This window comes from Gymnoscopelus microlampas (genome assembly GCF_963454915.1).
Source record: "Gymnoscopelus microlampas genome assembly, chromosome: 5".
In the NCBI taxonomy this organism is placed as follows: domain Eukaryota; kingdom Metazoa; phylum Chordata; class Actinopteri; order Myctophiformes; family Myctophidae; genus Gymnoscopelus; species Gymnoscopelus microlampas.
The window spans coordinates 37,377,779-37,403,797 of NC_139942.1; the positions used below are offsets into that span (position 1 = coordinate 37,377,779).

Here is a 26,019-nt window from a genome sequence, read left to right on the forward strand (position 1 = left end):
ACGAAGAAACAAATGGTCACTTACTTTAATTTGGACTAAAGCTGTTGATAAATTCTCACTAGGCCTACCTTCCTTTCGCTTGTCTGCACAAACTGTATTGAAACTGGAGTATTTGAAATGACATTGAAAAGATAAAAAATATATGATTTAACTTATGATTTAATTTAGATTGGATAATTTATCAGATAATTGAATGGGATCTTTTTAAACATCTGGCGAAGGTCGATTGCATAGTTTTCTTGCAGATGTGGATCATTCCCGAGTCACGTGAGAGAAGTCACCCAGTAGACCGCTGTTATTGGTTCTTTTTATTGGTTTGTCTCCCTACGTCATCTTTGATCTTCTAGATCCCATAGGCCGGAGGATTGGTGCCCGATATTATGTAGGTTTTCATCTACGTCACTTAACTTGCAAAATGACTAGGCTTTCTTATTAATAAATGTTTTAAGTATTTGTAATGCTAGTAGTTAATAGTAAGTAGCCTACAATTCAAAGTTAAGGTTTTCTACATTAAAGGTAGAGTAAGTGATTTACTTTAGTTAAAATAAGTGTTATATAGCTGTGATAGTGATAGTAGTACTCATTGCTATAGAGTGTTTGTTCAGTAAAAGGAGTCTCCCACCATGTCTCTCCAGCTCTCTCTCCTGATTGGTTTAAATGTTGTCACGTCCAGTTCCTGAAAATGTACTATATTCTGTTTACTAAAGAGCTGGAGAGACCCCTGTGACCGAACAAGCGCTCTGTAGCAATGATTACTATCAGAATTTAGGACTTTAACCTTTTAACAAAACAAATGTTTTACCAAAAAAAATCACTTACCCTACCTTTAATAATTGATAATCCAAAAAGACAATATCAAGTTAATAATGATAATAATATTAATAGCCTAAATTAAGTAAATACATGAAATTGTAGTCTGCTATTCTGTTACGGAATTGGGCTTGCGTCACCGGCTGACAACGACTAGCCAATAATGGCTTGACTCCAGCCAGGCTATGGGATGGAGATTCCTAGAGGTTTCCGCTGTTATTTAACGTTAATAACAACAAAATATATGCCACAGTCATCAGTTAATGGTGGGTCTTCTTGACGACTTCTCATAGCACTGCATCACTCTTAATCATTGACGGGCATTACATTACATTGGTCAATGACTCGATGCTGGGAAAAGTGTGGAAAAAAATAGCAAGTATTCCTCTGCCCTCATTTGTGGTTTAATGGAATGTTTGTCTCTTGTTTATTTCATTAATACGCCGGGTCGCTACGGACAGAATGGACAGCATGCAGATGAACACGTTCCTCACTTCGTTATATTTACGTTGGATTTGTAGGTGATGTAAAAAAGACTGATATAAGTAACAATGTGTAACGCACATTACACGCTACTGTACTTCTACTTTCCACCAGTTCAGTTTCGGTTTTTATTGCTCCAAATGCTCCTGCTGGCTCCGACTTTTCCTCCTCTATCATCACCTGACTTCAAGGAGGGATCTCACTGACTCAACACATTTAATGATCTTTGTCGCATCGCAGGGACATGATGGCACTTCTTTTTACGTGACGGCGGAGTTATAAGTCATCGTGCGATAAAAAGTGGATTTTAAAAGCGACAAAATACAGGAACATGTGAATTAAGGAACAGAAACTTGTAAGTGAACTCTGTGTGTTGTCATTAACATATGACATTTGGACCAGGATCTGTCAAGTCGCAAAGTGTTGTCCCAGAGACCCAGACCACACTATGTCTGATCCAGAGAGGACCCTGAGCTTCTGCAGACGGCTCTGCTATGCTGTGGGACACTTTCTGAACGACCTGTGTGCCTCTATGTGGTTCACATACCTGCTGGTGTTCTATCACTCAGTACTGGGATTAACGAATGAATATGCGGGTAAGTTTACATTGTACATTATAATATCTAATATGTCGATCCATACTTCTGACTAATGTAGCGATTCGCGCATCGAGCTGGAATCGAACCCCAGTCTCCAGCTTTGCAGACCGGCAGGTGACAAGCAAAGCCAATAGAGCTAGTTCTCGCGTGGCCGAGCAACTATGGTGAGCAATAGTGACAGCACAGTGTACACATCAAATGAAACCAAATGCAATTACGCTACTGGCTACTCTTCAGTTACGTATTTATTGTATATTCTATGTCTCTATCGATAAATTGTGTGACTGTTTATAGGCTAGGTAAAACTACATCCCTCATTTGATTAAATAACTACTTTTTTTCTGAGTGTTTATGTACTGTAGTCTACTTTATTTGAGTTTGTTTTTGTTTACATTCTTAATCCACTGCCATATTTATTTGGTTTTTACTCCAATTAATTTCCATATGCCCCTCAAAATAGCTACTCATTACATTGACATTTCTACGCCAATGAAAGAAATACCCTGACAGTAGTGTGCAAGATATTTATGTGACTGATCAGCATGTTGTTCAGCCTGGACAGTAGGTTAAGGAATCAGATGCAATATCACCCATGGGCATGCTGTAGTGAAGAGGAATTCTTATGGGCTGAAATGTTGTCTTGTCTTTTCTAGCATGAGGGAATGAGATTTCAGCATTCTCCATTCTACCTTCCTATGTTTCATTATGTTTTTGTTTTTTTTATTGTAGTGGAGCTTCAGAGCAAGTGACAATACTGTGAATCTGAATCTACCCACACATTTGATAGCCTGGCATGATCAGCCTAAAACACAAATGATTTTGGTCTTGCAGATTTGTATGGTTTCCAGCCTAAATTTGTCATCAAAACAGATTTTTTGTTGGTTTAAAAAAAGATGGTACCATACAGCATAAACTTCATAATGCTCAGAGAGAGAGAGAGAGAGAGAGAGAGAGAGAGAGAGAGTCTAGCTGATTTCAATTTTAATAGGAATTACTTTTACTTTCAATACTGTAATAATCAGATAATTAGAAAATAAGACTTAAGAGTCTAAACGCCCCTAAAAGCCCCACTAGCAGCCCCTAGTGTTGTTCACTCAACCTGACAACACATCTATGATAACATAAGGATGGGGCAAGGTGCTAGAAGAGGATAGGCCATGGCATGGGGTCACCAAAATAAGTAGGGCTCATCCTCCTGGAAGAATGAATGTTGCTTCTCAACCGTTAAGGCAACCTGTCCATTACATTTTCAGATTTCGTGCAAATTGTACGTTTTGGAATAATGGTGGCACTAGAGTAAAGGCCATTGGTTTACTAAATCGGTAAGGGTTCATTAATTCTCGGGGCGCTTGAAGAGGCACAGCAAATTCCATGGCAATCCAGACTTCCAGAGTAGACGTAACTACACCTTTCAATCCGGGAACCCTTTTGGGGTAGTTGTTGCTATGTACAGTATATAGCAACATACATTTTTTGTAAGAAAAAAAAATCTATAAAAAATTAGGTCAGGATTTAGAAGCTGTTTTTAGAATCGGCCACAGGTCTAAATGGGTTGAACGTACAAATGTCTATCAATGGTACAGCATCACTTTACTTCTAGTTATTAGTGTGGTTGCCCTAACAACCAGACTATAGTACTCTATTGTGCCATATGTCAAAATGACCGGTTCACCGGGAATCGTGTGCATCCATTTTGCTAAGAGATTGGTTACATAGTTTAATTGATATTGATTTATTAGTGCATTAAATTTCCCCATCCACTTTAATGGGAAAAAGAAAAAACTCCCATTCAAGTATTTCTTTCTCAGAAACCGTAAGGGCTAGAGTTACAAGACTTGGAGGGGTGGTTTATGATTTAGTCCGAAATTATTAAAACAATAATTACACCAGTCGGCCTCATGGTGGCGCTATAACAGCCCTTTTTACGTTTTGGCCTATAACTCTTGAACCATAGGTCGTACAATAAAAATCCCCTTTTCCCTAGATTCCTTGGATCATAACGCAACTCTCCATATAGACCGTGCCCATTTGCGTCAGGACACATTTTCCGCCATTTTGAATTTTCTTCAAAACACACTTTTAGCTCCTCCTCCCACATACTTTGTCCAAATTTCACAAAAATCGGTACACATGATCTCGGGACCTATGCGATGAACATCTCCAAGCGGAATTTTGATAGTCATTACCGTTCGTCCGTAAATGGCTTCCAAAGTTGCCACAAATGCTCAAAATGTAACCTTTTGATGCAAAAACCTTATGTTGGGGGGATCAATCCTCTCAAAATGAAACGCAAATGATCTCAGGAGTTATGTGACAATGTAATTGGCGCAGCCTCCGACGGTATTCCTCGAGTCCCGGCGGCAACCACACTCTGCAATTGCCCTGAATTGCGACGCGTCTAGTTATTGTGCGCTTAAAGTTAAATATCTCTAAAACTACAAATTATTTCAAAGAAAAAATCTGTCCACAGTAAGGTGGAATTTTTTAACTGTGAATGGAGTTTCTAGGTGAAAGTGTTTTTTTGAGGTCCCAAAATCGTCCATCGACCTCCATTATAAATCTCTGAACTTTTAAAGGAGTACAATTCTAAAACTATTAAACATTTCAAAGATTCCTTTTCAGGCAAACATGTCCACAGTAAAATGAACATTTTAAAGTATGAATGAGGTTACTAGGCGTAAGTATGTAGTTGTAAGCCTGCCTTTAAATGTCCATTGCCGCATTGACAATAAATTGGGCGCTTAAAGTTAAATATCTCCAAAACTACAAATGATTTCAAAGAAAAAATCTCAAGCATGCATGTCCACAGTAGGTGGAAGTTTTGAACTGTGAATGGAGTTTCTAGGTGAAAGTGTTTTTTTTTAGGTCCCAAAACCTTCCATCCGCCTCCATTATAAATCTCTGAACTTTTAAAGGAGTACAATTCTAAAACTATGCAACATTTCAAAGATTCCTTTTCAGGCAAACATGTCCACAGTAAGATGAACATTTTAAAGTATGAATTAGGCTACTAGGCGTAAGTATGTAGTTGTAAGCCTGCATTTAAAGGGATAGACGGCGAGTTCAGAGCTAAATAAACACCGCCACTCCAGCAGTACTTTTCCCCGACCACCAAGGGGTGACGCAGGAGGGACTTCCATAGAGTAGAGGTACTTTTGAAGGGACCTTGCCCGAAACAGGTTGCTTTATTGGGATACAATATGCGGAAATTCCCGCCCTGCTGGTTCTCTGAATTTTTATTTTTAAATAGGCTCTTTCATGATAAATTGACCACATATATGAAGTTAAACAACTAAATTCTATCCACACGCTATCTTAAAAGTAAATTCTGTGCCTCAAAAACGAAGTTTGAGAGCGTTTTAAAACCGAAAGTAAAACGTTCATACGGACACGGACGTGCACGGACGCGCACATGCGTGCGTTAATTTACGGCCCAGACATAAACATAGAACACATAAACATTATGGAAAATACGGATTTCAGAAGGAGGACTGTGTTTCAATGCAGGAAAACACCCCAGCATCATTATATAGTGGCTGATAGAGGGGAAAAAATGCAAAATATATATGTATATATATTTTTTAAATGTAGGCTTAATGTTCCCTACAATACCTTTAAATATCCACTGCCGCATCGACAATGCATGGGGCGCTTAAAGTTAAATATCTCCAAAACTACAAATGATTAAAAAAAAAAAATCTCAAGCATGGATGTCCACAGTAAGGTGGATTCTTTTAACTGTGAATGGAGTTTCTAGGTGAAAGTGTTTTTTTGAGGTCCCAAAACCTTCCATCCGCCTCCATTATAAATCTCTGAACTTTTAAAGGAGTACAATTCTAAAGCTATGCAACATTTCAAAGATTCCTTTTCAGGCAAACATGTCCATATTAGGATGAACATTTTAAAGTTTGAATGGGGTTTCTATTCTATATATGACATTTTGAATCTTTACAGTCAGTTCACCTTCTTTTGGGTCTTGAGTCGAACCAATTACTCCCGCGGAGACATCAAATTTCTCTTTTGGGCCTTGAGTCTTTGGGACTCAAGGCCCAAAAGAGAAATTTGATGTCTCCGCGGGAGTAATTGGTTCGACTCAAGACTCTTTTGGGTCTTGAGTCTTGGGAAAGAAAAAAAAAGTGTGCTAGTTGGATTTGAACCAGGAACCTTCTGCTTACAAGTCCTGTGTCTAAACCACTGCACCACAGAGGTCCTTACCTGTTCTGTTGACTTGTGTGAAATCTTCTCAAAGATTATTTAAAGGTAAAAGCCCCAGGTAAAAGTTAGAAAGATGTCCTTGTGGGATTTGAACTCAGGACCTTCAGCATGCAAGCCCTGAATCTTAACCACTACTCCACCATGGTACATACTGTCTATGGTCTCTTACACGCTCTTCAGTGAAAGATCAGATAAAGGTGCAAGAGTTGGGTATTGGTTGGAAACATGTCCTGGTTGAATTTGAACCGGTAACCTTCTGGTTGCAAGTCCTGTATCTAAACCACTGCACCACAGAGGTTCTGACTTGTTCTGTTAACTTAGCCTGGCAAAGTTTGTACCCTTTTCCCTTTAAATATCCATTGCCATTGACAATGCATTAGGCGCTTAAAGTTAAATATTTCAAAAACTACAAATCATTTCAAAGTAAAACATCTCAAGGATGCATGTCCACAGTAAGGGGGGATTTTTGAACTGTGAATGGAGTTTCTAGGTGAAAGTGTTTTTTTGAGGTCCCAAAACCTTCCATCCGCCTCCATTATAAATCTCTGAACTTTTAAAGGAGTACAATTCTAAAACTATGCAACATTTCAAAGATTCCTTTTCAGGCAAACATGTCCACAGTAAGATGAACATTTTAAAGTATGAATTAGGCTACTAGGCGTAAGTATGTAGTTGTAAGCCTGCCTTTAAATATTCATTGCCGCATCGACAATGCATGGGGCGCTTAAAGTTAAATATCTCCAAAACTACAAATGATTAAAAAAAAGAAAATCTCAAGCATGCATGTCCACTGTAAGGGGGAAGTTTTGAACTGTGAATGGAGTTTCTAGGTGAAAGTGTTTTTTTGAGGTCCCAAAACCTTCCATCCGCCTCCATTATAAATCTCTGAACTTTTAAAGGAGTACAATTCTAAAACTATGCAACATTTCAAAGATTCCTTTTCAGGCAAACATGTCCACAGTAAGATGAACATTTTAAAGTATGAATTAGGCTACTAGGCGTAAGTATGTAGTTGTAAGCCTGCCTTTAAATATTCATTGCCGCATCGACAATGCATGGGGCGCTTAAAGTTAAATATCTCCAAAACTACAAATGATTAAAAAAAAGAAAATCTCAAGCATGCATGTCCACTGTAAGGGGGAATTTTTGAACTGTGAATGGAGTTTCTAGGTGAAAGTGTTTTTTTGAGGTCCCAAAACCTTCCATCCGCCTCCATTATAAATCTCTGAACTTTTAAAGGAGTACAATTCTAAAACTATGCAACATTTCAAAGATTCCTTTTCAGGCAAACATGTCCACAGTAAGATGAACATTTTAAAGTATGAATTAGACTACTAGGCGTAAGTATGTAGTTGTAAGCCTGCCTTTAAATATCCATTGCCGCATCGACAATGCATGGGGCGCTTAAAGTTAAATATCTCCAAAACTACAAATGATTAAAAAAAAAAAAATCTCAAGCATGCATGTCCACAGTAAGGGGGATTTTTTGAACTGTGAATGGAGTTTCTAGGTGAAAGTGTTTTTTTGAGGTCCCAAAACCTTCCATCCGCCTCCATTATAAATCTCTGAACTTTTAAAGGAGTACAATTCTAAAACTATGCAACATTTCAAAGATTCCTTTTCAGGCAAACATGTCAACAGTAAGATGAACATTTTAAAGTATGAATTAGGCTACTAGGCGTAAGTATGTAGTTGTAAGCCTGCCTTTAAATATCCATTGCCTCATCGACAATGCATGGGGCGCTTAAAGTTAAATATCTCCAAAACTACAAATGATTAAAAAAAAAAAAATCTCAAGCATGCATGTCCACAGTAAGGGGGATTTTTTGAACTGTGAATGGAGTTTCTAGGTGAAAGTGTTTTTTTGAGGTCCCAAAACCTTCCATCCGCCTCCATTATAAATCTCTGAACTTTTAAAGGAGTACAATTCTGAAACTATGCAACATTTCAAAGATTCCTTTTCAGGCAAACATGTCCACAGTAAGATGAACATTTTAAAGTATGAATTAGGCTACTAGGCGTAAGTATGTAGTTGTAAGCCTGCCTTTAAATATTCATTGCCGCATCGACAATGCATGGGAAGCTTAAAGTTAATTATCTCCAAAACTACAAATGATTAAAAAAAAGAAAATCTCAAGCATGCATGTCCACTGTAAGGGGGATTTTTTGAACTGTGATTGGAGTTTCTAGGTGAAAGTGTTTTTTGAGGTCCCAAAACCTTCCATCCGCCTCCATTATAAATCTCTGAACTTTTAAAGGAGTACAATTCTAAAACTATGCAACATTTCAAAGATTCCTTTTCAGGCAAACATGTCCACAGTAAGATGAACATTTTAAAGTATGAATTAGGCTACTAGGCGTAAGCATGTAGTTGTAAGCCTGCCTTTAAATATCCATTGCCGCATCGACAATGCATGGGGCGCTTAAAGTTAAATATCTCCAAAACTACAAATGATAAAAAAAAAAAAAACTCAAGCATGCATGTCCACAGTAAGGGGGATTTTTTGAACTGTGAATGGAGTTTCTAGGTGAAAGTGTTTTTTTGAGGTCCCAAAACCTTCCATCCGCCTCCATTATAAATCTCTGAACTTTTAAAGGAGTACAATTCTGAAACTATGCAACATTTCAAAGATTCCTTTTCAGGCAAACATGTCCACAGTAAGATGAACATTTTAAAGTATGAATTAGGCTACTAGGCGTAAGTATGTAGTTGTAAGCCTGCCTTTAAATATTCATTGCCGCATCGACAATGCATGGGGCGCTTAAAGTTAAATATCTCCAAAACTACAAATGATTAAAAAAAAGAAAATCTCAAGCATGCATGTCCACTGTAAGGGGGATTTTTTGAACTGTGATTGGAGTTTCTAGGTGAAAGTGTTTTTTGAGGTCCCAAAACCTTCCATCCGCCTCCATTATAAATCTCTGAACTTTTAAAGGAGTACAATTCTAAAACTATGCAACATTTCAAAGATTCCTTTTCAGGCAAACATGTCCACAGTAAGATGAACATTTTAAAGTATGAATTAGGCTACTAGGCGTAAGCATGTAGTTGTAAGCCTGCCTTTAAATATCCATTGCCGCATCGACAATGCATGGGGCGCTTAAAGTTAAATATCTCCAAAACTACAAATGATAAAAAAAAAATCTCAAGCATGCATGTCCACAGTAAGGGGGATTTTTTGAACTGTGAATGGAGTTTCTAGGTGAAAGTGTTTTTTTGAGGTCCCAAAACCTTCCATCCGCCTCCATTATAAATCTCTGAACTTTTAAAGGAGTACAATTCTGAAACTATGCAACATTTCAAAGATTCCTTTTCAGGCAAACATGTCCACAGTAAGATGAACATTTTAAAGTATGAATTAGGCTACTAGGCGTAAGTATGTAGTTGTAAGCCTGCCTTTAAATATTCATTGCCGCATCGACAATGCATGGGGCGCTTAAAGTTAAATATCTCCAAAACTACAAATGATTAAAAAAAAGAAAATCTCAAGCATGCATGTCCACTGTAAGGGGGAATTTTTGAACTGTGAATGGAGTTTCTAGGTGAATGTGTTTTTTTTAGGTCCCAAAACCTTCCATCCGCCTCCATTATCAATCTCTGAACTTTTAAAGGAGTACAATTCTAAAACTATGCAACATTTCAAAGATTCCTTTTCAGGCAAACATGTCCACAGTAAAATGAACATTTTAAAGTATGAATTAGGCTACTAGGCGTAAGTATGTAGTTGTAAGCCTGCCTTTAAATATCCATTGCCGCATCGACAATGCATGGGGCGCTTAAAGTTAAATATCTCCAAAACTACAAATGATTAAAAAAAAAAAAATCTCAAGCATGCATGTCCACAGTAAGGGGGATTTTTTTAACTGTGAATGGAGTTTCTAGGTGAAAGTGTTTTTTTTGAGGTCCCAAAACCTTCCATCCGCCTCCATTATAAATCTCTGAACTTTTAAAGGAGTACAATTCTAAAACTATGCAACATTTCAAAGATTCCTTTTCAGGCAAACATGTCAACAGTAAGATGAACATTTTAAAGTATGAATTAGGCTACTAGGCGTAAGTATTTAGTTGTAAGCCTGCCTTTAAATATCCATTGCCGCATCGACAATGCATGGGGCGCTTAAAGTTAAATATCTCCAAAACTACAAATGATTAAAAAAAAAAAAATCTCAAGCATGCATGTCCACAGTAAGGGGGATTTTTTGAACTGTGAATGGAGTTTCTAGGTGAAAGTGTTTTTTTTTGAGGTCCCAAAACCTTCCATCCGCCTCCATTATAAATCTCTGAACTTTTAAAGGAGTACAATTCTGAAACTATGCAACATTTCAAAGATTCCTTTTCAGGCAAACATGTCCACAGTAAGATGAACATTTTAAAGTATGAATTAGGCTACTAGGCGTAAGTATGTAGTTGTAAGCCTGCCTTTAAATATTCATTGCCGCATCGACAATGCATGGGGCGCTTAAAGTTAAATATCTCCAAAACTACAAATGATTAAAAAAAAGAAAATCTCAAGCATGCATGTCCACTGTAAGGGGGATTTTTTGAACTGTGATTGGAGTTTCTAGGTGAAAGTGTTTTTTGAGGTCCCAAAACCTTCCATCCGCCTCCATTATAAATCTCTGAACTTTTAAAGGAGTACAATTCTAAAACTATGCAACATTTCAAAGATTCCTTTTCAGGCAAACATGTCCACAGTAAGATGAACATTTTAAAGTATGAATTAGGCTACTAGGCGTAAGCATGTAGTTGTAAGCCTGCCTTTAAATATCCATTGCCGCATCGACAATGCATGGGGCGCTTAAAGTTAAATATCTCCAAAACTACAAATGATAAAAAAAAAAAAAATCTCAAGCATGCATGTCCACAGTAAGGGGGATTTTTTGAACTGTGAATGGAGTTTCTAGGTGAAAGTGTTTTTTTGAGGTCCCAAAACCTTCCATCCGCCTCCATTATAAATCTCTGAACTTTTAAAGGAGTACAATTCTGAAACTATGCAACATTTCAAAGATTCCTTTTCAGGCAAACATGTCCACAGTAAGATGAACATTTTAAAGTATGAATTAGGCTACTAGGCGTAAGTATGTAGTTGTAAGCCTGCCTTTAAATATTCATTGCCGCATCGACAATGCATGGGGCGCTTAAAGTTAAATATCTCCAAAACTACAAATGATTAAAAAAAAGAAAATCTCAAGCATGCATGTCCACTGTAAGGGGGATTGTTTTAACTGTGATTGGAGTTTCTAGGTGAAAGTGTTTTTTTGAGGTCCCAAAACCTTCCATCCGCCTCCATTATAAATCTCTGAACTTTTAAAGGAGTACAATTCTAAAACTATGCAACATTTCAAAGATTCCTTTTCAGGCAAACATGTCCACAGTAAGATGAACATTTTAAAGTATGAATTAGGCTACTAGGCGTAAGTATGTAGTTGTAAGCCTGTCTTTAAATATCCATTGCCGCTTCGACAATGCATGGGGCGCTTAAAGTTAAATATCTCCAAAACTACAAATGATAAAAAAAAAAAAAATCTCAAGCATGCATGTCCACAGTAAGGGGGATTTTTTGAACTGTGAATGGAGTTTCTAGGTGAAAGTGTTTTTTTGAGGTCCCAAAACCTTCCATCCGCCTCCATTATAAATCTCTGAACTTTTAAAGGAGTACAATTCTGAAACTATGCAACATTTCAAAGATTCCTTTTCAGGCAAACATGTCCACAGTAAGATGAACATTTTAAAGTATGAATTAGGCTACTAGGCGTAAGTATGTAGTTGTAAGCCTGCCTTTAAATATTCATTGCCGCATCGACAATGCATGGGGCGCTTAAAGTTAAATATCTCCAAAACTACAAATGATTAAAAAAAAGAAAATCTCAAGCATGCATGTCCACAGTAAGGGGGATTTTTTGAACTGTTAATGGAGTTTCTAGGTGAAAGTGTTTTTTTGAGGTCCCAAAACCTTCCATCCGCCTCCATTATAAATCTCTGAACTTTTAAAGGAGTACAATTCTAAAACTATGCAACATTTCAAAGATTCCTTTTCAGGCAAACATGTCCACAGTAAGATAAACATTTTAAAGTATGAATTAGGCTACTAGGCGTAAGTATGTAGTTGTAAGCCTGCCTTTAAATATCCATTGCCGCATCGACAATACATGGGGCGCTTAAAGTTAAATATCTCCAAAACTACAAATGATTAAAAAAAAAAAAATCTCAAACATGCATGTCCACAGTAAGGTGGAATTGTTGAACTGTGAATGGCGTTTCTAGGTGAAAGTGTTTTTTTGAGGTCCCAAAACCTTCCATCCGCCTCCATTATAAATCTCTGAACTTTTAAAGGAGTACAATTCTAAAGCTATGCAACATTTCAAAGATTCCTTTTCAGGCAAACATGTCCATATTAGGATGAACATTTTAAAGTTTGAATGGGGTTTCTATTCTATATATGACATTTTGAATCTTTACAGTCAGTTCACCTTCTTTTGGGTCTTGAGTCGAACCAATTACTCCCGCGGAGACATCAAATTTCTCTTTTGGGCCTTGAGTCCCAAGACTTGACATCAAATTTCTCTTTTGGGCCTTGAGTCCCAAGACTCAAGGCCCAAAAGAGAAATTTGATGTCTCCGCGGGAGTAATTGGTTCGACTCAAGACTCTTTTGGGACTCAAATCCTGGAAATCAAATCCTGGAAATGGCAAATTAGCATGTGTGGGTTTTGAAGATGCAAGAGTCAGGTAAAAGTTGGAAAAATGTCCAAGTCGGATTTGAACTGGGAACCTTCCGGTTGTAAGCCCTGTATCTTAACCACTGCCCCACAGTGATTCTTATTGATTTTGTTCACTTGCGTGTTCTTCACTAAAAGATTAGATAATGGTGCAGGAGTCAGGTAAAAGTTCAAAAAATGTCCTTGTTGGATTTGAACCAGCAACCTTCTGGTTATAAGCCCTGTATCTCAATCACTGCACCACTGTAATTCATCCTAATTCTGTTCACTTGCATGTTCTTCATTGAAAGGTTAGATAAAGGTGAAACAGCCACGTAAAAGTTGGAAAATATTCCTTGTTGGTTTTGAACTCTGTACCTTCTGTGTACTAGGCTTGTATCCTATCCACTGCTCCACCATGGCTTATAGTTTCTCTGGTCTCTTGCAGGCTGTTCACTGAAAGATTAGATACAGACCACAAGAGTCAGATAAAAGTTGGGAAAATGTCCTGGTCGAATTTGAACCGGGAACCTCCTGGTTGCAAGTCCTGTATCTAAACCACTGCACCACAGAGGTTCTTATTATTAGTGTGGTTGCCCGAATGGGCAACGAGACTATTGTTATAGATAAACTTTATTCTTTATTTATTTATAGATAAACTTTATTTCGGGCTGCTATTCCTCCCACAATTTATTTTTCCCAATTTAGTGCCATATGTCAAATTGACCGGCCTCACCGAGAATCGTGTGCTATCATTTTGCTAAGAGATTGGTTACATAGTTTAATTGATATTGATTTATTAGTGCATTAAATTTCCCCATCCACTTTAATGGGAAAATGAAAAAAATCCCATTCAAGATTTTTTTTCTCGGAAACGGTAAGGGCTAGAGTTACAAGACTTGGAGGGAAGGTTCATAGTTTATTGCCAAATTATTTTAAAAAAATAATTGCACCAGTCGGTGTCATGGTGGCGCTATAACAGCCCACTTTACGTTTTGGCCTATAACTCTTGAACCGTAGGTCGTAAAATCAAAATTTTGTTTTCCCTGGATTCCTTGGGTCACGACGCATCTCCCCATATACGCCCATTTGCGTCTAGATATATTTTTTATATTGATTTATTAGTGCATTAAATTTCCCCATCCACTTTAATGGGAATTGCAAAAACTCCCATTCAAGTATTTTTTTCTCGGAAACCGTAAGGGCTACAGTTACAAGACTTAGAAGGGAGGTTAATAGTTTATTGCAAAATTATTTAAAAAAAAAGAATCACACCAGTCGGCCACATGGTGGCGCTATAACAGCCCACTTTACCTTTTGGCCTATAACTCTTGAACCGTAGGTCGTAGAATAAAAAAAATCCCCTGGATTCCTTGGGTCATGACGCAACTCCCCATATAGGCCACGCCCATTTCTGTCTGGATAGATTTTCTGCCATTTTGAATTCTCTTCAAAACACACTTTTAGCTCCTCCTACAGATTTTGTCCAAATCTCTCAAAAATCGGTACACATGATCTATGGACCCATATCCAAGCGGAATTTTGACAGTCATTACCGTTCGTCCGTAAATGGCTTCCAAAGTTAGCGGAAGTTAGCGAAAGTTACAAAAAAGGCCACAAATCACGAACGAAACGTTCAGTCAATTACAAATTTGAATCACATGTCAAGAGTGGTTTACTCAACAAATCCCCAAAAGCATTTCCACTTTGATCCATAAGGGGCGCCACAAATGCTAAAAATGTAACCTTTTGATGGGGGGATCAATCCTCTCAAAATGAAACGCAAGTGATCTCAGGAGTTACGTGACAATGTAATTGGCGCAGCCTCCGACGGTATTCCTCGAGTCCCGGCGGCAGCGACCCGCGACTCGCGTCGGCGCAACCACACTCTGCAATTGCCTTGAATTGCGACACGTCTAGTTTGCTTTTGTTGTGCTCAGTTTTGTTTTTGTTTTGTTGCTTTGTCCTGGTCCCATTCATCCAAACAGTCTTACTTGGTTCAAGCTGCTGAGCTGAAAGGTACTTTTGTTTCAAATATTTTTTTATTGATTTTCAAAATGAAGCAACGACAAAAAGGCAGTACAAAGGTCACAAGTTTAAAGTATAAAACAAAAAAAACAAAGACAAATACAAAAAAACAATAAAAAGACATCCCCCCAAAGAAAACCCCTTCCAAAAAAAATAAAGAAACCCTGTTACCACCCTCATCACCCCCCTCAGCCAATCCCCACCCCAGAGTGCTATTGTATTTAATTACAAAAGATCAGGAGACAACAAAATATCCATATTATAGATACATGAAAGGTACTTTAAGTAAGCCTTGCCAAGCCATGTGGCCCATAGCACAAGCCTATCTCCTGTTTCTGTTGCGTGAGACAGCTTGATGTACAAGTACACCCCCTGGACATGACGCTAGTTCAGATGTCACAGGGACTTACCCCAATCCAACCCTTGATGCTGAGTGCCAAGCAGGGAGGCATTGGGTACCATTTTTAGAGTCTTTGTCATGACTCGGCTGGGGATCAAACCCCGATCTCCCAGTCTCAGGGCGGACACTCAAGCCCACTCACTGCGTTTGTTTCTTGACAATTTGCTGGTGCTGTCATTTCCATACATTAAATCACCTTTACATCAGGATTTAACACACAATTGAATTGGTTCCCCAAGGCAGCATAGATACAAAAGGCAAATGGAAATACAGAAAATGTAACCTAACCTCAGTCATTCCCAGCCTTACCACATCACAAGAAGAGAAAAGGCCTACAGAACTACAGCTGAAAGTGTCTTCGACCAATCATGAAATCTTTTTCGTGACCTGGGAATGTAAACAGATCTGCACATCATTAACTTCCTTTGGGCATTAGGACAGTACTTCCTGTACTTCTGCGTAGACACTTACTGCAGCAGTTCTTGTCCAGCCTACAGCAAATGTATAATGTTCTCTCATGTGGCCCTTCACCTAGGGAAACATTGCATTGTTTACACCAATTGCCCCATATTGTGTTTGTGTGTTTGTCCCAAAACTGAATATGCATTTTACTAAAATAGTAACAGCCCCATGATTCTGTGTGGCTTACACTAACATGCCATACCTGTAGCCCTCCATCCTTTATTGAACAATTTCTACCTACCTATACAAGAGGGAGTCATTATTCATGATGAGGCACATAGCTGTACTTTCATGTAACACTGCTGCCGATGGATGATTAGACATGTAAGATGTGCACGAGTTGTTTTAATTTATAAATGTCTCTCTGTGGTGCAGGTGTGCTGTTACTAATTGGCCAAATAGCTGATGGCATCTGCACTCCTCTCATTGGCGTTGAGTCAGACAGAACCCCAGGCTGTGGAAACTACGGCAAGAGGAAGACATGGCACCTAGTGGGTAAGTTTGATTGATTGACGGCTTGACTGACAATCCATCACATCGAAAAACAGCACAAAGAACCCCACCTTAGGGATGTCATTAGAGGTCAGAGTCTTTGAAACATACATTTATTCCAGGTTAAGTTACGGTTGTCCTGCCCAAGCGACCATTGTGTGTCTCATTGTAGATCTTCAAAGCAACCGGCACAGTGAATGAGTCTGTCATGACTAGGCTAGACTGTAGAGAGAGAATGTCATAAATTACAAAATAGATTTAATCCAGGGGTGTTTTGTTTTAAATAGAAGGACTAGACCAGCCCTAGAAGTCCATGACAGTGACCATGACATTGTGCCATTATTTATGCATGTAGTAGTTTTAGTAAAAGTGTTTGCCATTGTTCTGTAATTTGGTGAGTGGTTATCTGGTATTTATTGATCCAGTTCAGGTCAGATCTTAATTTTTTTTTTTTACAAGACTTGTGTCATGCAAAGTGACACATGACACGTCTTGTAGTTAAACATTTATCATTGCACATATACCAGTTGCCTCTACTGGAGACACTGTTCATACAGTACACTCCATGGCTTTTCCTGTGTGTACATTCAATGCTTCTGCTGACATTTTAATTATTTTTTAACCGGAATTAAATAAAATAGTATAGAGTAGATGGTACAAAATGAAGTACTACATTTTAGTTTGACTTTTGTTTACATGCACACATGTTTGTTTGTCTGTTTGTGTGTGTGTGTGTCCTGTCCAGGGACGGTGAGCGTGGTGCTTTCCTTTGCCTTCGTCTTCAACCAGTGTCTTGGCTGTGACTCTCTGACCCCTCAGAGTGTCAGAATGATCTACTTCGTTCCATTCATCATCATATTCCAGTTTGGCTGGGCTGCTACTCAGATCTCACACCTGTCGCTCATACCAGAGCTGGTCACCTGTGAACACGCTAAAGTAGAGCTCACTGCTTACAGGTAATGTATGACCTTGTAACATGTTGTGTGTGCCTGTGGTGCATGTGTTGATCTAATTTGTTAGTTATTGCATTTGTAACGTGTCTGTTGTGTGTGTCTGTGCTGCAGATATGCCTTCACAGTGGTGGCCAACATTGCGGTATATGCCATAGCCTACCTGCTCTTCCATGTCCAGGCTGGACAGGATGACCCCTCCCTCAGCGACGCTCTCGGACCACAAGACATCCCTGTCTTCAGGGTGAGCGGTGGAACCAGCCACCGGCTTCGAATGCTATCAATGCATTGAATGGGAGATTATCACGTTTTATCAGACCATTGAATGGGCGAGTAGGTGACGAGTAGGCGATACACGGACCTACCCGCGATTTGTCAGACCATTCATTGGGCGTAATCAGGAGCTACTGACCTACTTTGGAGGCGGAGCAGTCCCCACAACAATATTTACGATTCTGTGCCTATCGGTACATAACTCCAACGGCGCTGAGTGGGCTCCAGCTCGCCTGAGACTGCGCGCCTCCGTCATGGTCCGAAACCAAAACAACCAAACCCAAAACCGAAACTGAACTATTTAAGTCATCTCCGTTGGTAGGTCAGTATGTCTTGATAACACCCAATGAATGGTCTGATAAATCGCGGGTAGGTAAGTAGGTCGCCTACTTCGCCCATTCAATGGTCTAATAAAAGGTGATAATGTCCCATTCAATGCATTGATAGCATCCGAATCAGGTGAACCTGCTTTTGTTAGTTAATTAACAAGATCGTTGTCACTGTGGACCTTAGTTTTAACATGCTGTTGTTGCTAGGAGACGTGTGGCACCCATACCAACATCCCATCAGCTGTTTACACCACTATCCAAATTGAAACAATAATAACACTAAGAATAATAATGAATACAAAAATCTTACAGATATCTTTTTTGTAGACTAGCTAGATAACTAACAGCTGTTTCTCTGATAGTTTGTCATCCCAGTTACAAACAAGTTCATACAGGTTGCAATGTTCAGCTATGCTATGTTATTGTTCACACACACACACACACACACACACACACACACACACACACACACAACCAACTGTATCAGTCCACCTCTATTGTCCACCTCTATTGCATATTCACTCTCAATTATTTACGTATAAATATAAACTAACTAGACTTTCTGTTCTGTAGAACCTGGCGCTGATTGTGTTGGGTATTGGATCTCTCTTTTCTCTCCTCTTCCACCTGGGAACAAAAGAAAAGGCTCTCACAGCAGCTGGAGGAGAGGAGGGGAGGAGAACAGAGGTGGAGGAGGAGGGAGAGGGAGAGCGGAAGCCTCTCCTTCCTCGCTCCCAGCCTTCTCCAATGCAGTCACCTCTTCTTCAGTGGAAATGTTGGCTCAAACAGCCTGCATTCTACCAGGTAGGGTCGAGGAGCACCAAAGGGTAATTCTGGCGATTTTAGACCTAGCTATAATTTGCCTCTAAAGCTGCGTTCAGACCAGCTGAACACAAAAAAAGCAAAAATCCATTTGGATAAGCTTTTTTTAATCAAACTGGGTGTGTCTAAGGTACCTGTCACTCAAGTGCGCATTTGGAAGTCAAAAATGTAAAATAGCAGCTGTAGATGAGAAATAAGTCTATATTTAGTTAGTACATAACCTATTTATGGATAAAAAAAATGTATAGAACGTTTATAATCAAGCTGCTAAATAACGGAACGAGCCGTCCACCGGGTACCGCTGCCTGCTGTCCAGGGAGTCCGTCATGGGAGACTCTCACCGCCAAGCACCACTGTCTCTCCCCCAAGGCCCCACCGTTCCCCCGGGGAGAAGAGTTCAGACCACCGCGGCTGTCCTCGGGGTGGGAGAGGTGGGCGGGTGGTCACACAATGTGCATTGCGTGCACACACACACACACACACACACACACACACACACACACACACACACACACACACACACACACACACACACACACACACACACACACACACACACACACACACACTCACAACCGCAACAAGGCGTCTCCTCGAGAGAGCTGGGGTGAGAGGCCGCCACAGAACACAACCAGTTTTCACCGCTTCCACGACTTGTTGGTTGTATATCCTTTAATTTCAGACCATAAATATGCCATGTTCTTGCCAAATCACCATTAATATTACCTATACAGACGTTATTTAAAAAAAAAGTTTTTTCTTTGTGAAACCCCATCTCCGTGTCTGCTGCGAGACAAGGGTTGACATTTTTTTGGGCTGAATGAGCTAGTCCCCGCCTACTCGGATCATGCTGTGCTCTGATTGGCTAGAATTCAGCTTTAAAAAGCTGTCTGTTCGAAAGGCAAAAAAAAAGCAGCTTCAAGAATGAGGTCTCGGGAGAAAAAAAGCAAGCTTTTCTATTTGAGCTTTTAAAAGATCATTAAAAAATGTAAAAGCTGATTTGCATAGAGATAACATTGAAAATAAAAGCTGATTAATTGTTCAGCTTTGTTTGGTGTGAATGAAGCATTGTACTACTTTATTGGACCCGCAGAGTAGATTAGCTCCAGAGTCAGCCCATGTACAGTATAGCCCATGCCCATGCCTTTTCATAATCGCAAGCAATCCCAAAACAATTCTTAATAATCCTCCTATAATTCTACAAAGCTCTGTGAGGGTGGTGAGGTGGTGAGGTGGTAAGCCCAAAATCTCTTCTGCCCGGTTCTCCTCAGTGGTTGGAGCAATTGATCTGAATTTGCACACAGCCATTGACTATTACCATGTGCAGGGAACAGTGAAGCCCGTTTTTCGATTTCCCCAACGATCAGCTGTTTCTTCAGCTGGCGCAACGGGACGTGGGATAACCCCATGTTTGAAAATACTTACTAATTCGCCTGCGCACTTCTCCGGGTATGGACTAGTAATAATAATAATTATTATTATTATTTATATATAATTTAATGTAATATATTTTATTTATGTAGCGCTTTTCTAAATACTCAAAGTGGCTTATTCTTGTCATCAGTTTGGTAGTTATTATGAATTGCCTCTGGACAGTCACAGCACACACCAGAGAGAGAGAGGCATATAAAGTGAGAGAGACTCTGGTGAGAATGATTTCTTATAGGAACCCGGTCTCCTCTCTAGTTGACTAGTGTAGCATGAAATGAACATCAACAAAACTAAAGAACTTGTGGTGGACTTACGTAAAATAATACTCTAATTAATCTTCTGTCTTTCACAAAAAACAAATAATCTTTATGGCACATTTTGAAAGCGTTTAAGTGTTTCTCAGTCAATAAAACAAAATGTTTTGACAGATAAATCCATGAAACTCTGTCTCCGTAGGTGGCGTGTCTCTACATGTCTACTAGACTAATAGTCAACCTGTCTCAGACCTATATCGCAATGTATCTCATCAACACACTGGGACTACCCAAGGTAACCTACACACAAAGATTTTGAGATAGTGATATAGTACCATTGAAAAGTACATACATGATTTACATGCTGTTCAACATGTTACATGTGTATCTTCTGTCTAAAATTGTGAAACTTAACATGACACTTTTAACTTCCCTAAATGTCTCTCTCCCTGTTTGCATCTTGCTTTCTTCCAACAGAAGTTCATAGCAACTATACCATTAGTGATGTACCTCAGTGGCTTTGTTTCCTCCTTCATCATGAAACCTGTCAGTAAGCTCATTGGAAAATGTGTGAGTATTAATAATAAATATGAATAATAAATAAGAGGAAATACAGTATTTTGGAAATGTGCTTAAGTGTTTATGGGCATGCTCCTGTGTAAGAGTTCAAAATGACTAAATCTCAGAATGTCCAAATAAGAAAATAAAATGCTATTAATGCTGTTGTTTGTGGTGTTTTGTCTGGTTAGTGGACCTACTTTGTGGGTTTGGTGTTGATCCTAGCCTTCTCCTACTGGGTGTTGGTAGAGGACCAGATGGGCCCGCAGGTATATGGGGCCGCTGTCTTACTGGGGACGGGTTCAGCCACCATCTTAGTTATGTCACTGGCCATGACAGCTGACCTCATCGCTGATCAGACGGTATGTTGTGTGTGTCTCTGTGTAAGAAGGGAGGGGAATATATATATATATATACACACACACACACACACACACACACACACACACACACACACACACACACACACACACACACACACACACACACACACACACACAGGTATATGGGCCAAACAACAACTTGAAGGATAAATGTAGCTCTGTAGCTATAATGGTCGATATGTAGATGTGTAGGAGGGTGTAGCATATTCTTTTTAAAGAGCCTCTGTATGGTATATGCATGTTTGTATTTATTTCTCCATATCATCTTGTGTTAACTAGATGATCATTTGATGTCATAACAAAATTGTTCAAGTGCATTATACAGCTACATCATGCTCTCTGAACATGAAGAGATCATTTGGTAATCTTACCATTGGTTCTATACAGTAGTGTTACTGTTACAAGGCATCAGAGGACTTCTAATATCCCTTGCACATTAGAAGGAATTCAATTGCACCATGTTAAGCACATTAACTAACATTGGTTCTGCATACTAATGTATGTTAGAAGTCCAGTGATTACCAGAAAATAATCTCTTGATTCTATGAAATGTAATGAAAGTTGTTGCGCTCAAGTTTTTGTTTGATCTTTGATATCTCTGCTGATCAATGCAAGGCCTTGAAAAGTTGACATTCTATAATGCAATCTCTGAGCTTTGTCTGTAATACTACTTACATACCTGTTTAATGTACAGTACTGTCCTGGGGCATGATGGAGGGTTGGTCTGAAATTGACTAAATATGAGATATGTCAGCGACACAAGAGGTCCCTGGTTTGAATTCACTATTCACAATATTCACATTTTCACATCTAAATCCTAACCAGGCTAAGTAAATGAAGCATAGCGTTAGTTCATGCAGGACACGGAAGTCTTGCACGTCTCAGCTGTAATCAGCTGTCAGTCAGTTGATGTGAACATCAGCTTTCTATTCCCCATTCACAGCGCTGCTGGTCATTACGTCACACATTCATACTCAAATCACAGCTCACGCGTTAGCAAAGAGGTTCCTTTAAATACGGCTTCGTATTCACTAGGTCTCTCCTGATCTTGCTGACTGATTCATTTCTGCTAGCTGCCACCTCCACCTTTTGTCTGGCATAGGCTGAAAATACTTGTGATTATCATTTATATCTGCTAATTCAAACTAATATGTCAGTGTATTGCTTATTGTTTGATATTGTATCCCTATGGGGGTTTTGCTTAGCATTCCCTGATTTCGCTTAGAATGAATGTTGCTTCGACAAAATTCAGGGAATATCTCCAAGTGCGGAGTCTTTAACGCCAACCTTAACTGTATTCCATTTGTTGCAATAAATGGTTAAATCTACTTTGACGTGAGTGTTCCTGACTGAAGTAGTTTTCCAAGTCTGTGGTGCTGGAGATAAGGCTGTATCCTAGAAACACAAGGTCCCTGGTACAAATCCACCTTTTGGATCATCTTCACTTTGCATCTAGAAATCCTATTAGAGTAATTAGTTGTCACAACATGAGAGCATTACTTTATATCAACGTTAACCCTCCGTCCATCGTTCCCTGCTTTCTCCCTCCCTCCCTCCCTCCCTCCCTCTGTTTCTTTTTGCTTTGGTTTCTGTCTTGCCATCCAGCAAAGTGGGGCCTTTGTCTACGGAGCGATGAGTTTCACAGATAAGGTCGCTAATGGAGCGGCTGTGATGATCATCCAGCTCTTACATCCCTGCCAGTTAGTATCTACACACGCACGCACGCACGCACGCACACACACACAAATACAATACAATACCAAAACAGAGGGAATTGTACCAGTTAGTACAAACTGTATGATTTGACAAGTGGTACAATGATTACAATAACCTTCTGTTGTCTAGTACACAGGTGTGCTGTCCAGACTGTGTGTGGTACTATCATTATGTCATGGTAGGAGTGACAGGGGGCGTGGCCATCGCCGCGGCATTTTCTCTCTGCACCATCTTCATCTGGCCAATCAAAATCAGACTACGTGAGTTCAGTAGTCACAATGTTGGTGTTTGACTGTGTGTACACATGTTATTAATATCTCAAGCTTCCTCGTTCTTCATTACCACGCCTAACGTGTTCCAGCTCTCTGGATTGTGTGCATGTGTTTTGATATCATCATACCTTTCTTATTATTTTATGTTTGTGTGTGTTTGTGTCCAGGTGGTCTGCCCAAGGTTTCAGGACGTACTGGGAGTGAGGAGGATTCAGGGTCGAGCTCGTCTGATGAAGGAGGCAGAATCAACTAAAGCCTCCCCACCATCACCCTATCACAGACTGACAACACAAGCCTTCACTCAGAAAAATTCATTCTACACTAACAGAACTTAACACTGCATTCCTCTTGTTTCCTTTTTATTGTTGGGGGGGGGGGGGGGGGGGGGGGTTGAGAGTGAGAGTAGACAGTGAGGGATCCTGAATCTTTTGTTTGGCTGGCACACTAAATATGGCTGCCGTTACAGCACTTTTGATAATGTTGTGGATATAATATGGATATGAGCATAGAGTGACAGGAAAACTGGAATTTGGACTGACACTAAGTGACATACTGTAGTTGTTGAGCTTGATTCTAACACACTCAAAACTAAAGTAGGGTTAATTCAGGGAACAACTTTGGTGCTGAAACTTAGCCACTCCTGTGCCTCTGTAGCATAACACCCTTGAAGTCATGTGGTTTTGATTGTACTGCATGCTTTCACTGCTAGAGTTTGCTCTTGGTAGACGAAGAAAGTTTACATGGTGTATAGACCACTGTTCTAGCAGGACACACTAGTATAGACATTCCCGTTACAAATGTTAATGCCTGAATGGCATTTAGGCATTTGTAACACTTGACTGCCACAATTTCAGATGGATGTGATTTATTTATGTGGAAATGAGAGCTACAAGTATCACAACTGGAACAAGGAAGTGCTCCAGGTGCACAAGGAAGTGGCTTTTCTAACCAATTTAGATCTGCAATCCACACACTGAAAGTGAATCACAAACTGGTGTGTGTAATGTGCCAAAGCTTGTGGTGAACAGAGAGTAAGGTACACAGTAAAATCCTCAGTGTTTGTTTAACTGGGAAAAGTGTAAACTCTCAGGATGTTGCTGGGTAGATTATTAGATAGATGGACAAACAGCTGAGAACAGACTCTGAAATCTACAGATGATGACAATGATTAAGGCTTCATGACAATGCACAAGAAGCATCAGGATATGCATTCATTCATCTCACCTCTGTACCTTAAGCGTACAAACAAATGGAATACGTACAGTATAGTCATACTGTCTACAGTAGATGTAGCCTGACAACTCCAACAGACGCAACCTGAGAACACGTTCAGTTGGTTCACTATGGAATTGAGTGTGTTGATTTGCTCACAATATTCTGGATAAGCAAATTAATTTAAGGTAAACTCTTATGTATGCCATACTTGAAGCAACAAGGAATGCTTGAAAAATCCTCAGCAAAGTGATGTCGGCTTTCATATGAAAAGTTTCAATATGAGGATTACAGGATATCGACAGGATATCACCCCAACTCTACTCGCAATACCTGAACATTTATGAATGAACTAAGAGAACAATAAGTTGCTATTTAACACAATAATGTGAATGATTTAAGGGAATCATAGTACTATATCCTATGGGAACTGTATAGGATGAATTAGATGCATTATGTGGCTTGACTATGAAGCCAGAGTTTTCGGCAATCACGTTAACACAAATCGCTAGAACGTCTTGAAATGCAGCTGATGGGAGGGTTGTCTTGCTCAAGCCAGGCTGAGGAACAACACTGAATTGTAACTCTTAAACTTAAAGTATTCTAACTGGAAAAGTGTGAAGTGCCAATCTGTCATTTGAAAATATGTAATTTATGTAGACTAACTTGTGAAAGGGTTGTTTGACAAAGTATAAATTAGCTTTAAGTGCCTTATCAACTATGATTTTGATCTTGAATACCCTTCAGAAGGACCTCATACCACAACCTGGCCACTCTCCCTATGGCTCTGATTGACCTCAGGTAGGCGAGGCAGGAGAAGAGATTTAACACTGGACAAATTGTGAACTGCAAATAGTCTCATATATCGTAGGCAAGACGTAGACCTTGGATTCTATTCACTTAGTGAAAATGTTTCACACAACAAGATCCTTCATAATCCGACGGATATGTGGAAAAAGATTGACTTACCTTGCAACAGAGGCTGCTGTTAAAATTGTGTTCTATTCTGTTAAATTGCAGCCATAATCCCTCAGAGCGTTATACAGTATATGTATATCTGTATACTTTTGGTTTAGCTGTGGTGTACATATGTGTTGTGTGTATGATATTGATTGTGTAAAGGGACAATTATTAAACATGGTTTTAAAGGAGAAACTGAAACTGATTAACTGAAACAAATTGTGATAATTGACTCTTGAACTGTTGCAATCACATGAGCTGCTAATCATTTACTTGGACCTGGGGCCTATTTCACGAAAGCAGAATTAGGGGTTAAGCCTGGATTTAACACCTATCCTGGCTTAATTTAGCCAGGATTAGCGATGAATCGGTTTCATGAAAGCTGAATTATCTTGCCAGATTAGCTTAGCCAGAGCACCCTGGATAAATGTATCCATGACTCGATTTCACGAAAGAAAATGTAATCCCCCCCACCCCCCGGGATCTCGCCTGCCCTAAATGTAATTACTGGGAACGCCACTGTTCCATGAGCTGCTGCAGTGTTGCTGTTCAGCCACAGAGAAGAACGCCGCTCTGGTTTTGGGCTCCATGATTGGTCAAGTTCAAGGATTCTGCTATCAACTTTCATGGTCTTTTATAGGAATACACGAAGCCTGGCTTTACCATCCTGGCT

General features: G+C 39.5%; 1 protein-coding gene across 2 annotated transcripts; it reads left to right on the forward strand.

The window, feature by feature from the left end:
• The first annotated feature begins 1,041 nt into the window (after positions 1–1,041).
• Positions 1,042–25,780, forward strand: LOC311046398 (major facilitator superfamily domain-containing protein 12-like). Of its 2 annotated transcripts, none has more exons than XR_014600873.1 (11): positions 1,042–1,889; positions 16,070–16,189; positions 16,932–17,142; positions 17,251–17,380; positions 18,312–18,542; positions 20,448–20,540; positions 20,723–20,815; positions 20,995–21,165; positions 22,792–22,886; positions 23,039–23,162; positions 23,342–25,780. XR_014600873.1 is itself a non-coding variant. In XM_084058672.1 (11 exons), the coding sequence occupies exons 1-11, from the start codon at positions 1,742–1,744 to the stop codon at positions 23,425–23,427; spliced, it is 1,509 nt and encodes a 502-aa protein (XP_083914798.1). In that variant the 5' UTR covers positions 1,042–1,741; the 3' UTR covers positions 23,428–25,780. The 2 variants fall into 2 exon arrangements, 1 of the variants encoding a protein (XP_083914798.1); XM_084058672.1 differs by having other exon boundaries at positions 23,032–23,162.
• The last annotated feature ends 239 nt before the right edge of the window (positions 25,781–26,019 follow it).

What these genes read in the sequence shown, in the direction of transcription:
- LOC311046398 (XM_084058672.1), top strand. Translation starts at nt 1,742, where the DNA reads ATGTCTGATCCAGAGAGGACCCTGAGCTTCTGCAGACGGCTCTGCTAT. An exon ending in ACCTCATCGCTGATCAGACG is followed by an intron (nt 21,166 to 22,791) that starts GTATGTTGTGTG and finishes CTTGCCATCCAG; the next exon opens with CAAAGTGGGGCCTTTGTCTA. An exon ending in GCCAATCAAAATCAGACTAC is followed by an intron (nt 23,163 to 23,341) that starts GTGAGTTCAGTA and finishes GTTTGTGTCCAG; the next exon opens with GTGGTCTGCCCAAGGTTTCA.